At 47.1% G+C, this 12500-nt stretch overlaps 1 protein-coding gene across 3 annotated transcripts in view; it reads left to right on the top strand.

Moving 5' to 3' along the window:
• Positions 1 to 9419, top strand: part of elf1 (E74-like ETS transcription factor 1) — a 94670-nt gene extending 85251 nt beyond the window's left edge. For all 3 annotated transcript variants that reach the window (XM_063190331.1, XM_063190332.1, XM_063190333.1), the window contains 3 exons: positions 950 to 1142; positions 2772 to 3221; positions 6297 to 9419. In XM_063190331.1, the coding sequence (XP_063046401.1) occupies positions 950 to 1142; positions 2772 to 3221; positions 6297 to 7287 (1634 nt within the window). In that variant the 3' untranslated portion in view covers positions 7288 to 9419. The remainder of the gene's footprint in view (positions 1 to 949; positions 1143 to 2771; positions 3222 to 6296) is intronic.
• The last annotated feature ends 3081 nt before the right edge of the window (positions 9420 to 12500 follow it).

Raw genomic sequence — 12500 nt, 5'->3', positions numbered from 1 at the left:
AAGGTCACACTAATACCGTCTCCTCATCTGTCTTATCCAACGCACCGCCATCACTATCTCTCTCCTGTCTCGTCTTCTCCAAGGTAGCACTATTTACCCGTGGGAGTTCCTGTATTGTCCATATAAGACAGGGGTGGGGAACCTTTTTCATTTCAGGGGCCACTTCAAATTCCTCCAAGGGCCGTGCTATGAACACAATTTTCCATTGCCGTTTAGGCCTATATTGAAAGCAGCCACCTTTAAAACAGACCCTAGTTTCTCCAGGTCCCCTGAATATAACTTAGTTGCATTGCATTATGTAATGTCTAAGATTCCTTTGCAAAATACGCCATATTTCATGTGAAGCAGCATAACATTACAATTATATCGGGGGCCGGATTAAATGGCCTCAAGGTCCGCAAATGGCCACTCGAGACATAGGTTCCCCACCCGTGATCTAAGAGAACACCATTTACTGTCTCCTGTCTCCTCTCTTGTCTTGAGTCTGAATTCTCTCCTCTCTAATGCCTTGTGTTTCCCAAGGTTACACTAACACCATCTGTCTACGGCCCTCCAAGGTCTTCTCTAGTGTCACCCAAGGCCAACACTAATATCGTTTCCTCTCTTTTTCCTGTCCTCTCTTGTCTCCTGTATCCATCTTGAGTCTTATTTCTCTCCTCCCTCCCATCTTGTATCCTCCACGTTCACACTATTTACCCATGGGAAATACTGTCTTGTCCATCTAAGGCAGTGGTGTTCTCAACCAGTGGTTCTCTACCACCGTTTCCTCTCTGCTGTCTTGCTTTGAGCCTCATGCCTCTCCTCTCTGTGCTGTCTTGTAACACTGGGATCTACCCATGGGAGTTCCTGTCTTGTCCATCCTAGGTTACACCGCTTCCTCTCTCATGTCTTGCTTGTATTGAGCCTCATGTCTCTCCTCTCCTCTCTGCTTGTCTTGTCTCGTTTCCAGGTAACACCATCTACCTGTGGGAGTTCCTGCTGGCCCTGCTGCAGGACAAGAACACCTGCCCCAAGTACATCAAGTGGACGCAGCGGGAGAAGGGCATCTTCAAGCTGGTGGACTCCAAGGCCGTGTCCAAGCTGTGGGGCAAGCACAAGAACAAGCCCGACATGAACTACGAGACCATGGGCCGGGCACTGCGGTAAGTCTGGGATGGAACCGGTTACACTTTCTGCGAAGCCCATATCTATAGCGCATTATGAGCACATTTATAACAACTTAAAACATTATAACAACTAATTCGCATCGTAATCATAGTGCATTATGACTACACTCATAATGCTTTGTGATGGAGTATATCAACAGTCATGAATAACTATGAATCTAGCTTGTAATGCATTATAAATCTTGGGGTGTTTTGAGTGCTCGTGAATGGTTATAAACTACAGGCAGTGAAGGGGCTTATAATACATTATAACTGTCCTAATGCACTATGATTCATTATGATGCGCATTATAAGTTGTTATAAATGCAGTCATAATGCGCTATAGATAAACTCATGAACGGCCATCCGGGTACTATGCTCTTAAATTTGCGTTACGCCCCTTTATGGGTGAAAACAAATTGAATGTGTCATTGACGTACATGCTACATTGGCTAGCCTAAATGAACACATTCCATGCTTCAGCCACGGCTGTTTGGCTATATTATTTGAATAGCCGGCAACACAACACGTTTTCGGCATGTTGCGCGCGAACAACGCTAGTCTACAGGTCCGTATCTTTTCACCAATTGACTTGCATGGGTTGTTTTCCCCCACAAATGGGCATAGAAAGTGTTACCATTGAACCTTTTAGGACAGTGATTCTCAAACTGTGGACCTTGAAATCATTTTCTGAACATCAAATTAATATTTGTTGTGTGACACTGTTGACTATTTATTTCAGTTGTATTGTTTAATTGTTTAATGTAATTGCTCCTTGTAAGTCGCTAATTGCTCCTTGTAAGTCACTTTGAACAAAGGCGTCTGCTAAATACTAATGTAATGTAATGTAATGTAATGTTTATTGGGTCAGAGGTGGGACCCGGGCAGTTGTGGAAATTTCAAGTGGGCCCCAAGGTGGAATAGGTTGGGAACCCCTGCTTTAAGACCCAGCGTTAGAAATTTGCTGTTGCCAGAATTGCAATGACCAAAGTCATAGTGCATTACTAAAGGGCCTATGTTATGTCATAGTAGTGTAGTACTATGGTAGTTACATTTTCAATATTACAGAGTTCCAGTGGTGGAAAGGCGTATATTATGGGGCGACCTGGAAGAAAAAAAGACTGTAAGAAATAATATGCAATAAGCAAATTAGAAGACGGTAAAAAAAGACAAGAAAGAAAAACAGATTCTCCATCTGTCAGAGTGAGGAACCTGGGTAAGGAATCTGGGATGAAGAACAAAATATCGTGCCTGAAACATACACAGAAATGAAACGTTGACCTTTACCACCATGACCATCAATCTTTTGCTCTTGTTTTGCTTTTTATCTGTTTTCTAGCTTAACCCTCATTTTGTCCCTTTCTTTCTCTTGTTCCGTGTGTGTGCGTGTGCGTGTGTGCGTGTGTGTGTGTGTGTGTGTGTGTGTGTGTGTGTGTGTGTGTGTGTGCGTGCGTGCGTGCGTGCGTGCGTGCGTGCGTGCGTGCACGTGTGTGCATGCGTGTTATGTGTGTGTGTGCATGCGTGCGTGTCTGTGTTTGTATGTGTGTGTGTGCGTGCATGCGCGTGTACGTATGGATGTATGTTTTTGCATGTGTGTGGTATGTATGTGTGTGTGTACCAAACCAGGTATTACTACCAGCGGGGCATCCTTGCCAAGGTGGAGGGCCAGCGGCTGGTCTACCAGTTCAAGGAGATGCCCTCGGACCTGGTGGTGATCGACGACGAGGACGGCCAGGGCATGGACGCCAGCCCCGGCGCCTACGGTGCCTTCTCCCCAGGAGGTGGCGGTGGGCACAGGGCCGCCACTAACGGCCGAGGCGGTGGCATGAACCGCAGTGGAGGTGGAGGAGGAGGGGGAGCGTCCGGAAGAGGCGGCCAGGGAAAGGGCGCTGGTGGCGGGGGACACGCGGGAGGAGGTCCCCGGGCTGGAGGGGTGAAGAGGGAGGCCCATAGCCCGGGCATGGTGCACCACCGGGGGCACAACGGCAAGCATGCTGAGCAGCAGCTGCTGCAGACGGTGCACGTGCTGCAGCCTAACCAGGGGGCGGCCGTGCCTGCGCAATCACACTCCGTCAGGTGAGCAGCAGGAGGGATGTGCTTATTGGATAATGGTGTGATTGTGTGTGTGTGTGTGTGTGTGTGTGTGTGTGTGTGTGTGTGTGTGTGTGTGTGTGTGTGTGTGTGTGTGTGTGTGTGTGTGTGTGTGTGTGTGTGTGGTGTGTGTGTGTGTGTGTGTGTGTGTGTGTGTGTGTGTGTGTGTGCCTGTGTGTGTGTGTGTGTGTGCTGTGTGTGTGTGTGTGTGTGTGTGTGTTTGTGTGTGTGTGTGTGCGTGTGTGTGCCTTTGTGCGTGTGTGTGTGTGTGTGTGTGTGTGTGTGTGTGTGTGTGTGTGTGTGTGTGTGTGTGTGTGTGTGTGTGTGCGTTCGTGCGTGTATATGGGTATATAATGAGGTTGTATGTTTGTGTACGTATGTGTGACTGCACAGTCATTTAAGTCGAAACATAGAGCATGTGTTTCAAATATGCTTGAACATTTGTGCAATTGAGTGTGTGTATGTGTGCATATGGGAAAATGTGTTTGTATTTGTGTTTGGGGTGGGGTTGTTGGGTCTCTGAACGTATTAAATATGTGTGAGAGTGGGAGCGAGGCTTATTGATGTGTCTGTGTGTGCAAGTCTCTGGAAATGTAGTGGGTATGGTTATATCTATGTGTAAGGACGTGTACTGTATTCATTTCTGTGTCTGCTCATGTGTGGTAATGTACTCTACGCGAGAAGCCCTATGTGTGTAGCTTAGATATTATGTCTGTGTTTGTGCATGCAAGCATGCGCTCGCGTATGTTTCTGTATGTATGCGTTTTGAAGATGTGTGTGCATGTGTTGATGCGTGCAGCCAGGGATAGCACTCCCAACACCCCAGTCATTAAATTACGTGCTATAGATCACCCGCGGGAAGCACTCAGAAATGTGGTAGACGACCCGCAAACACCCTGTTATGCTTGCCGTAAATTACCAGTAATGCATGTAGCCACGCAAAGACAAGAATCATTATAATATTACATGCATGCATCGTTGTCAGTAAGAAAAAAGAAAATGATATACTGTACACACACACACACACACACACACACACACACACAAACAACAACAGCATCACCAATCACCACTACATCTCCGCTCCCTACTTTCTCAAGGTGCTAGCTTTTTAACATAATGACTCACAAAGGGCTGTTGCCTACTAAGGCCATTAGTTTATTGTAGTGTGTGGAGTGTACTACCAGTGACAGTGACAGCTTCGGCCGGGCCCAAGACAAAGAATGGGCCCCCTATTCAGTACATACAGTGGAATGGGGACCCAATATAGGGCCCTCTGTCTCCCTGGGCCCGGGACAATTGACCCCTTTGTCCCCTCCCCGTCTGCTGCCCTGACTAAGGCCATTAGTTTATTGTAGTGTGTGGAGTGTACTAACAGGGCTGCTGACGACTTCGGCCGGGCCCAAGACAAAGTGGTCTGAAAGGCCCCCCCTCCCACTCAATACATTCAATGTAATGGAGACTAGAGCATGACACTGCAGTGGATTTTCACTCCCGTCCCATCCCGGTCCCTGAAAAAAAATCCCATCCCGTCCCATCCCGGGCTGGAATAAAAGAAACAAATCCCGTCCCGTCCACTCTTGTAAGAATGTCTCTCTATCCCGCCCACTCTCACTCAAAATATTTTTTGTCATTTTTGTTCCAACTCCTATGCATCTTTATTCTCGCTCCTGCCCGCTCCCATTCATCATTAAGATTTTGACTACCTTCATCGGGAATTCCCGAAAAATGTCATCCTCTAACGGAGACCCAATTCTGCCCACCCCCTTCAGCCTGGGCCCAGGACAACTGTCCCCTTTACCCACCCCCCCTGTGTACTAACATTAGAATGGGACATCATCAGTTTACAGTTACAGTAGTGTTGTTTTTGTTGAGTCTCACTTGCACCATTTGCATGATACATAGCATGGCATCAATAAACAGCCACGTACATAATGCAACGTTCATTTAGTAATGGGAAAAGACCGCATTGAGCAGCGTCGATACAAACAGCAAACATATGGGAGCAGACACGAGTGTATTAAACACAACACAACAACGGAGGTCTCTGAACACATGCCGCATTTTCTTCTTCTTTTTTCCCCCCCTGCTTTCATCATCCCAGACGCGCGAGTGTCGAGTGTATATGCAGGGCCGCCGACAGCTTTGGCTGGGCCCAGGACCAAGTAATCTGAAAGGGCCCCCCCTGCCCACCCAATACATTCAATGTAATGAGAACCCAATTGGGCCCCTCATCTCCTTGGGCCCAGGACAACTGACCCCTTTACCCCCCACCCCTTTATCCCCCCCTTGTCTGCTTCCCTGTGTATACGCTATTGCTATGCTTGCTCTCAAGAGCTTCCAGGGCTTCGGGATAATAGAAAAATGCGTGTACACTGTGGTGAGAGAAAAAGATGGAAGTCCTACTACTCCTCCCTCCACACCCTTTTGTGTCGCCAGAGCATTGTCCATATGTTAAGCGGCGCCGCACACAATGTGCGCCTCGACATAAGGCCATTGTTGTTTTTGCTGTTTGTTTATAAGTGAGCACTGCGTCCTAGTGGGAGCAGGAATGATTTAAGGCATGTTCATACAACACACGCGGCTATGATCATCACAGAAACAATATCGGCGTCCAGAATGAAAAATCGCATTTTAATGCCAAGAGTCCGGCTGTAATTGCGAACAAGGGACAGAATGGTGGTGCGGGATTGCGAATGGTTGCAGTGTTTTCTTTATTGTTCATCATATCGTTCCCTGAAAGGTATCACAATATTATTGTCCAGCCATTGTCATGATAGTTCAGGTATGAAATGTACCTAATGTTACAAATAAAAAAGACATTGTACTTATCATCTCTCTCTCCCTCCCTCTCTCTCTCCCTGCCTTTCTCTTTCTCTCTCTCACTCTCTTTCTCACTCTCACTTTCTATATCTCTATTTTTCCTTATTATTTCTTATTTTCTCTCCCTTTCTCTTTATTGTTCTTTCTCTTTCTCTCTCTCTCTCTCTCTCTCTCTCTCTCACTCTCTCCTCTTTTCCCCTCTTCCATCTCTCCATCTCTCCATCTCTCCACCTCCAGAACCATCAACATGCCAGCCACCGTGCCCATGGTGCTGACGAGCCAGGCCGGGGGCACTATGACCCTGCAGACGGTGCCCCTCACCACCATGCTGGCCAGCAGCGGCGGGTGCGACCCCACCCACGGCTCCCCACCCCGGGTCATCCTTACCACCGTGCCCTCCAGCAGCCCCGGGGGCAAAGACGTGCTCACCATCCAGACCGCCTCCCTGGCCACGGGGCCTGGGGGCAACCTGAGCACTGGTGGGTGTGGTGGTGGTGGTGGTGGCATGATCGGGGGCTCCGGGGGGACCGCCAGCCTCTCCGAGGGCCTGCTGGTGACCAGCCTCGGTTCAGGAGCAGGAATGGGAGGAGGAGTAGGAGGAGGGTTGAACGGCGTCGGCGGCGTTGGTAGTGGGCAGACAGGCGGCGGCTTGAACGGCCTCACCCGCCTGGTGGCTCTCAACGCCAACGGGCAGCCCAGCGTGGTGGCACAGCAGCCGGGCACGGTCATCGCCACCGTGCTCAAGTCCGGCGAGCTCCAGGGCCTGTCGGTGAAAGAGGAGATCCTGGATCCCCTGTACCTGCAGTCTCTGGTCTCTTGCGGAGACCCCACCGGAGTCAACGCGGGCAACACCATCTACGTCAAGGAGGAGGCCGTGGACGACGGCTGCGGAGGCACGGAGCTCAGCTACAGGACTGTGATCTTCACCCAGGACGGAGGCATGGCCGCGGGGGAGAGGCTGGAGGCCAGCGCCATCAACGGACATTTGGACACCATGGCCACCTTGCCTCTGGCCAGCAGCCCCAGCGAAGGCCTCACCCCGGTGGAGGAGCTGGAAGGCGGGATGGATCCCAAGGAGCAGCTGCTGGAGGTGCCCATCTCCGTGCCCATGTCCCTCCCCATGTCGGTGTCGGTGCCCGTCTCCACGGTCGTCGGTGGTCACATGTCTGTGCGGCTGCCCACGTCTTCATCCAACTTCATCCAGATAAAAACCGAGTCTGAGACCTAGGAAGGAAGAAAGACAGTAGTCCCCACTCCCTGATCTCTCACCCTCCCCCTACTCCTTGTCAAAGAGGTGCCAATCTCTGGTTCAGAACGTTCAAAAACAATGCCACAAATTTGATCCAACCATGCTCTGAATCAGCTGATCACAATGGGCACTCGACTCAAGACAGGTAGACTGATCAGTTACTCAGTTAAGTAACCTGTGTTGGAAAAAAATTGTGGCAGGGATTTTACTTCTGAACTGGATTTATGAGACCTCTTCCCACACTTTGCAACCCAGTCGTCCCCACCCTTCGCAGGCGTCTTGGATGGGGAACGGACACGTCAACAATCACCCCCACCCCCTCTTTTTGCCCCAACCATGAAAAATTGACGTGTCCAACCAATAAGAAATACCAAAAGATGACTGCTGCAGAGGACTTCAAAAGATAACTGTGTTTTTTTTCTTTCTCTTTTTGAAAATTTCTTTTGTCAGCAGTCTCGATGGTAGCAGCAGCAAATTTGTAATTTATTGCTCTCGAAAAAAAAAAGAAAAAAAATAATATAAAAGGCCCCTTGCCGGCCGAGGACATTTGTTTACTCAGAAATGATGATACCGTGCCTAAAAGAAAATTGCGAACTTTTTAAGGGATAGTCTGGTTTTTTTTGCAGATGTCTGTGTTAAATAAATCGGAAGGAGGAGGAGGACATTGCGATACAATATGTTGTCCTCATATCTCCTCCTAAACCTCCATGAACATTCTCTGTCAGGAAACACAGCCATTTTAGAAGCAGGGACCACCACCTTACCAAATGTGCCAGTGAGAGAAAAAACGAACTCAAGTCATCTCTTCTCTTCTCTACTCTTCTCTTCCCTCCACCCCCTTACCCGCCATCAACCAACCAACCAAAGAAAGGAAGTTGCTTCAGGCTTTGTAATTCACTTGTTGGACTTCTGCTTGACAGTGGGAGTGATACCAAAATAATAAATGAATATATATATATATATATGAATGAAATATAAATATATATATATATAAATATATATCTTGTCAAGGACAGAAACAGCGACCTGCTGAAAAGGTGGGACATCTTTTTGTATCTCGTCTCACCTATGTGACCTATGTGGTCTTTCTTTCTCCGTTTTTTTTAAAGGACATCAAAACCAATACACCCCAAACAAACCAAAATATGCCTCATGGACCTGAACTGAACTGAACTGTGCCTTAAGAATGGAGGTTTTTTTGGAAAAAGTTTAAATAAGGGAAGGTGGTTTGTTTTCCTTCCTCCTATCATTCTTTCTCTCTCTCCCTTTGACGTTCTTTGGTTTTGAGTCACACAGTTGAGATTTACATGCCTCAACACCGCCTCTCTCACACGAGCCAACGGACTGACCGAGCGATTTAGCGAGCGATGTAGCGAGTCGACCCTGGCGTATGTATACCTATGTGTGTGACTCACTGCTCTATGGCTCTCCAGTCACGGATTCCTCCTCCCCTGTTATCTCACTCCTCAAGTCCTGCTGTGAGAGGGCTCCTGCCTAGACCCCGTGGTGGCCTTAACACACTGTGTTTCTATGGAAATGGGCATTCAATGTCTGCTGAGGCAATCCAATTACAGATAGTATATACTTGACTATATGCTCCCCTTGCCGACTTTCAAAGCAAGGAAGAGAACCGAGGGAGGGAGGGAGGAAGTGTATGTATGTGTATGTATGTATGTATGTATGCGTTGGGGAAACATACTCCAAAGCTGGTGATTCAAAGCAAGGAAAGAAAAAAAATATCCCTTATTTGCTTTCCCCAGAGAATAAAACCTTAAAAAGTTGAACTCCTGTTAATATGAAATGGAAATATAGAAATATATATATGAATATATATATATTATAAGAAAACCATACGATTGAGATTCAATTTTAAAAGGCCACAAATTTATTTATTTTGTGAATTTCTAAATTCTGTATAAAAAGGCTCTTTTTTATTATTATTTACATATGCATATGCAACAGCAAAATACGAGGGAACACGAGTATATCCAGTAGAATTATATATGAACCAGGAATTTTAAATGTGTTTTAAAAAATAATGTTTTATGTCTCGAGCTGTATCTTTTTTTGTCTTCATTTTGATGCATTCCAATGTAGTCTGCACTCCTTCAGTCTTTTTGTGTTTTTTTGTATCATTATTGTTATTATGACAAACAGCTGAGCGTGAAAAATAAGCCTTATGAGTTTTGATGCCCCCATGCCTTCTGTCATCTCCTTGAATTGCCACTGTGATATCCTCTGGTGTGCGCGTGAGTGTGTGTGTGTGTGTGTGTGTGTGTGCTTGCGTATGTGCGTGCGTGTTTTTATACAGCGAACTGTCTATTCCATTGTGCTCCTCATCTAATCTGTGCTGGCATAAGTACCTGAGCCCTGCTTACCCCCTAACCCACCTCTCTACGCTCCAGCCAATCCAGTGTCATTCATTGGCCCAGCAGACAACATTACCCAAAATTCACAATCACTCGCTCCTGCTGATGCATACTCTCTATCACACACACACACACACACACACACACACACACACACACACACACACACACACACACACACACACACACACACACACACACACACACACACACACACACACACACACACACACACACAATTCCCAATCACTCGCTCCTGCTGATGCATACTCTCTATCACACACACACACACACACACACACACACACACACACACACACGTACACGTACACGTACACGTACACGTACACGTACACACACACAGAGATATAGCCATAGACGGACACGCACTCTCTGTCACACTCTCTCCCACACAGTCACACATAACCACAAAAAAAAGGGTTATATGCCACGGTCAGGCCTGCGATGAAGTTCGATATTTTACATTTAGCTCTCTCCAGCTCTCTGCAAGTGTGGGTGAGGCGGTGGCTCTCCCCTGTCACACGTCTATACTGAGTCGGCCAATCCAGTGTGGCGCCGACCACTCTCCTAAGGCCAACCCTTTAAAAAAGCCTAGGACCTCTGGGGATAGCAGAGCAGAGCATATCGTGGGGGGGAGGTGGTGGTGTGAAGATGGGGGGTTAGGGTGTGGTGGAGTAGTGGGGGGTTTGGAGGGTTGGAGCTGGAGGGTGAGATGGCGCTAGGTCAGTGGTTCTCAAACTTTTTCCATCATTCCCCCGGGAGGGTCTGAATGCTTCCGAGACCCCCGCTGCTCGTGCAGACTGATTTTGCGATCGCTGCGCATAATCAAAGGAAAGGTGACTGGTGAGATTAAACAAAGAGGGACTGCAGTTGAATGCAGATATGTGTTCATTTCCTATGCTATTCAAATTCATGACAATTAATAATATAATGTTGGTGAGGGCTTTAAACTTATTGACTTATTGGCAAGACAGGAAATCATTTCCTTGGGGGAAAAAAACCCAAAATCAGATGTCACACACCCCCCTGAGATGCCTCCGCGCCCCCCCAGGGGGGCTTACACCTCACTTTGAGAAACACTGCTCTAGGCTGAGGCCGGCCTGGGCTAGTCTGCTCAGTCTGGGGCTTGGAGCCGGGGGCCTGCACACTGTACAGTAAAGCACACTGCGGCCATATTGATTCTGAACTCAATTTGCAGCGAATTGGTGGTCATGATTGACTTCGCTTGCCTGCAAAAAGAGAGGGGAGCGTGGGGTTGGGCTGGGGGTGGGGGTGGGGTTGGGGGCAGGTGGGGGTGGGATGGGTGACTGCACTGCACTGTCTGGATGTAGGCTACCTCGCTATGGAGTCAGAAGCAGTGTTGCCAGATGGAAAATGCTGAATTATCGTACCAACACCTCAAAATTATCGTTTTTGCGGGCTTTTTGGGAGGAAATGATCGCACAAGTCCCAAATTGTTGTTTCAAGGCATCTTAAATGAACTGAATGACAACTCTGAAATTATCGTACAACATGTTTTTTTGATTGTACAGAGGGCAGTATGGACTAAATGATGGTACAAATACGATAATTATTGCACATCTGGCAACACTGGTCAGAGGCCACAGAGCAGATAGAGAAAGAGAGAGACAGCCAGGGACAGCCAGGGACAGCCAGAGACAGCCAGGGACAGCCAGGGACAGAGTGGATCGACAGGCAGGTTTGACAGGCAGACTGACAGCCAGGCAAGCAAGCCTTCAATTCTCCAGAACCTTTTTTTTCTCCACACACTCTGTTCCCAAAAAAAAAATGAAATGAAATGAAAAGGCCCTCTGAAAAGATCTCTTCTTCTGAGAAAATGGAGCACAACAAGCACTGGACAATCTTGGTGGGCGTGTATGATTTGTTAAGGGGGCATGAGAAGAACAGAAAGGAAGTCAATGACAATCAATATTACTTTAAAAAAAAAAATGTGTGTCAAACACAACTTCCCCACTTCTCCATCACTCTGCATGCATGTATGTCCCTCTATCCACCGTCTGACGCTCGGCCCATTTTATATCATTTCGTACTCTTGTATTCTCGAATTTCTGGTCTGCTAGTTCCAGTTAATGGTCGCCCCACTGAAGTCTTTTGACGCCACTGTACAACCAGAAATCCAATGACAGCACCGCAGTGCCTATGTAATTGGTTGTCAACAGCCCTCAGGCTTGGTGCTGGATCATCCAGAGAGGCATTACTATAAATGCGTCATTGCTAACTAAGTTAGCAACTCACTTGGTTGCAATGCAATTCCCCATTACCAACCTACTAAATTGCTAACTAGTTAGCGATGACGCTTTCATAACTTAGCAACTCACTTGGTTGCAATGCAATTTCCCATTACCAACCTACTAAATTGCTAACTAGTTAGCGACGACGCTTTCAAGAAACAGGGTCCAGGTTTGTTTTAAGGGCCTTGGTCATGTTGTTTTTTCATAATTATTATTTCCTCACCATGACAAAGCACAAGGTTAGATCATGAGAGGGTGGAAAATTGTATGTCAATGTCGGCCATTTTGGTTTTTGCCCTTGTCCTGCTGTTCTCTTCATTCTTTACTTCCTTTTTTTCTGTTGTTGTTGTTTTTACTTCATTGTTGTTCCGGGGGTGTCAAAGCAGCTCTCCATATGCTGAAACGTAGAAATGTAGAAATGTTTCTTTTTTTCTAAAATAAAGAAAAAAACATGTAATAAAGCTCAATTTTTTGCTTAAATGACCTCTTTGAAGTCAATTTTTTTCATGACGCCAAGGAAATTAGCACGATGCTAATTGTTCTGCCATCT

Source organism: Engraulis encrasicolus, chromosome 23 (genome assembly GCF_034702125.1).
Source record: "Engraulis encrasicolus isolate BLACKSEA-1 chromosome 23, IST_EnEncr_1.0, whole genome shotgun sequence".
Classification (NCBI taxonomy): Eukaryota; Metazoa; Chordata; class Actinopteri; order Clupeiformes; family Engraulidae; genus Engraulis; species Engraulis encrasicolus.
The sequence above is the reverse complement of the archived record's forward strand: the minus strand, read 5'-3'. Positions and strand labels throughout refer to the sequence as shown.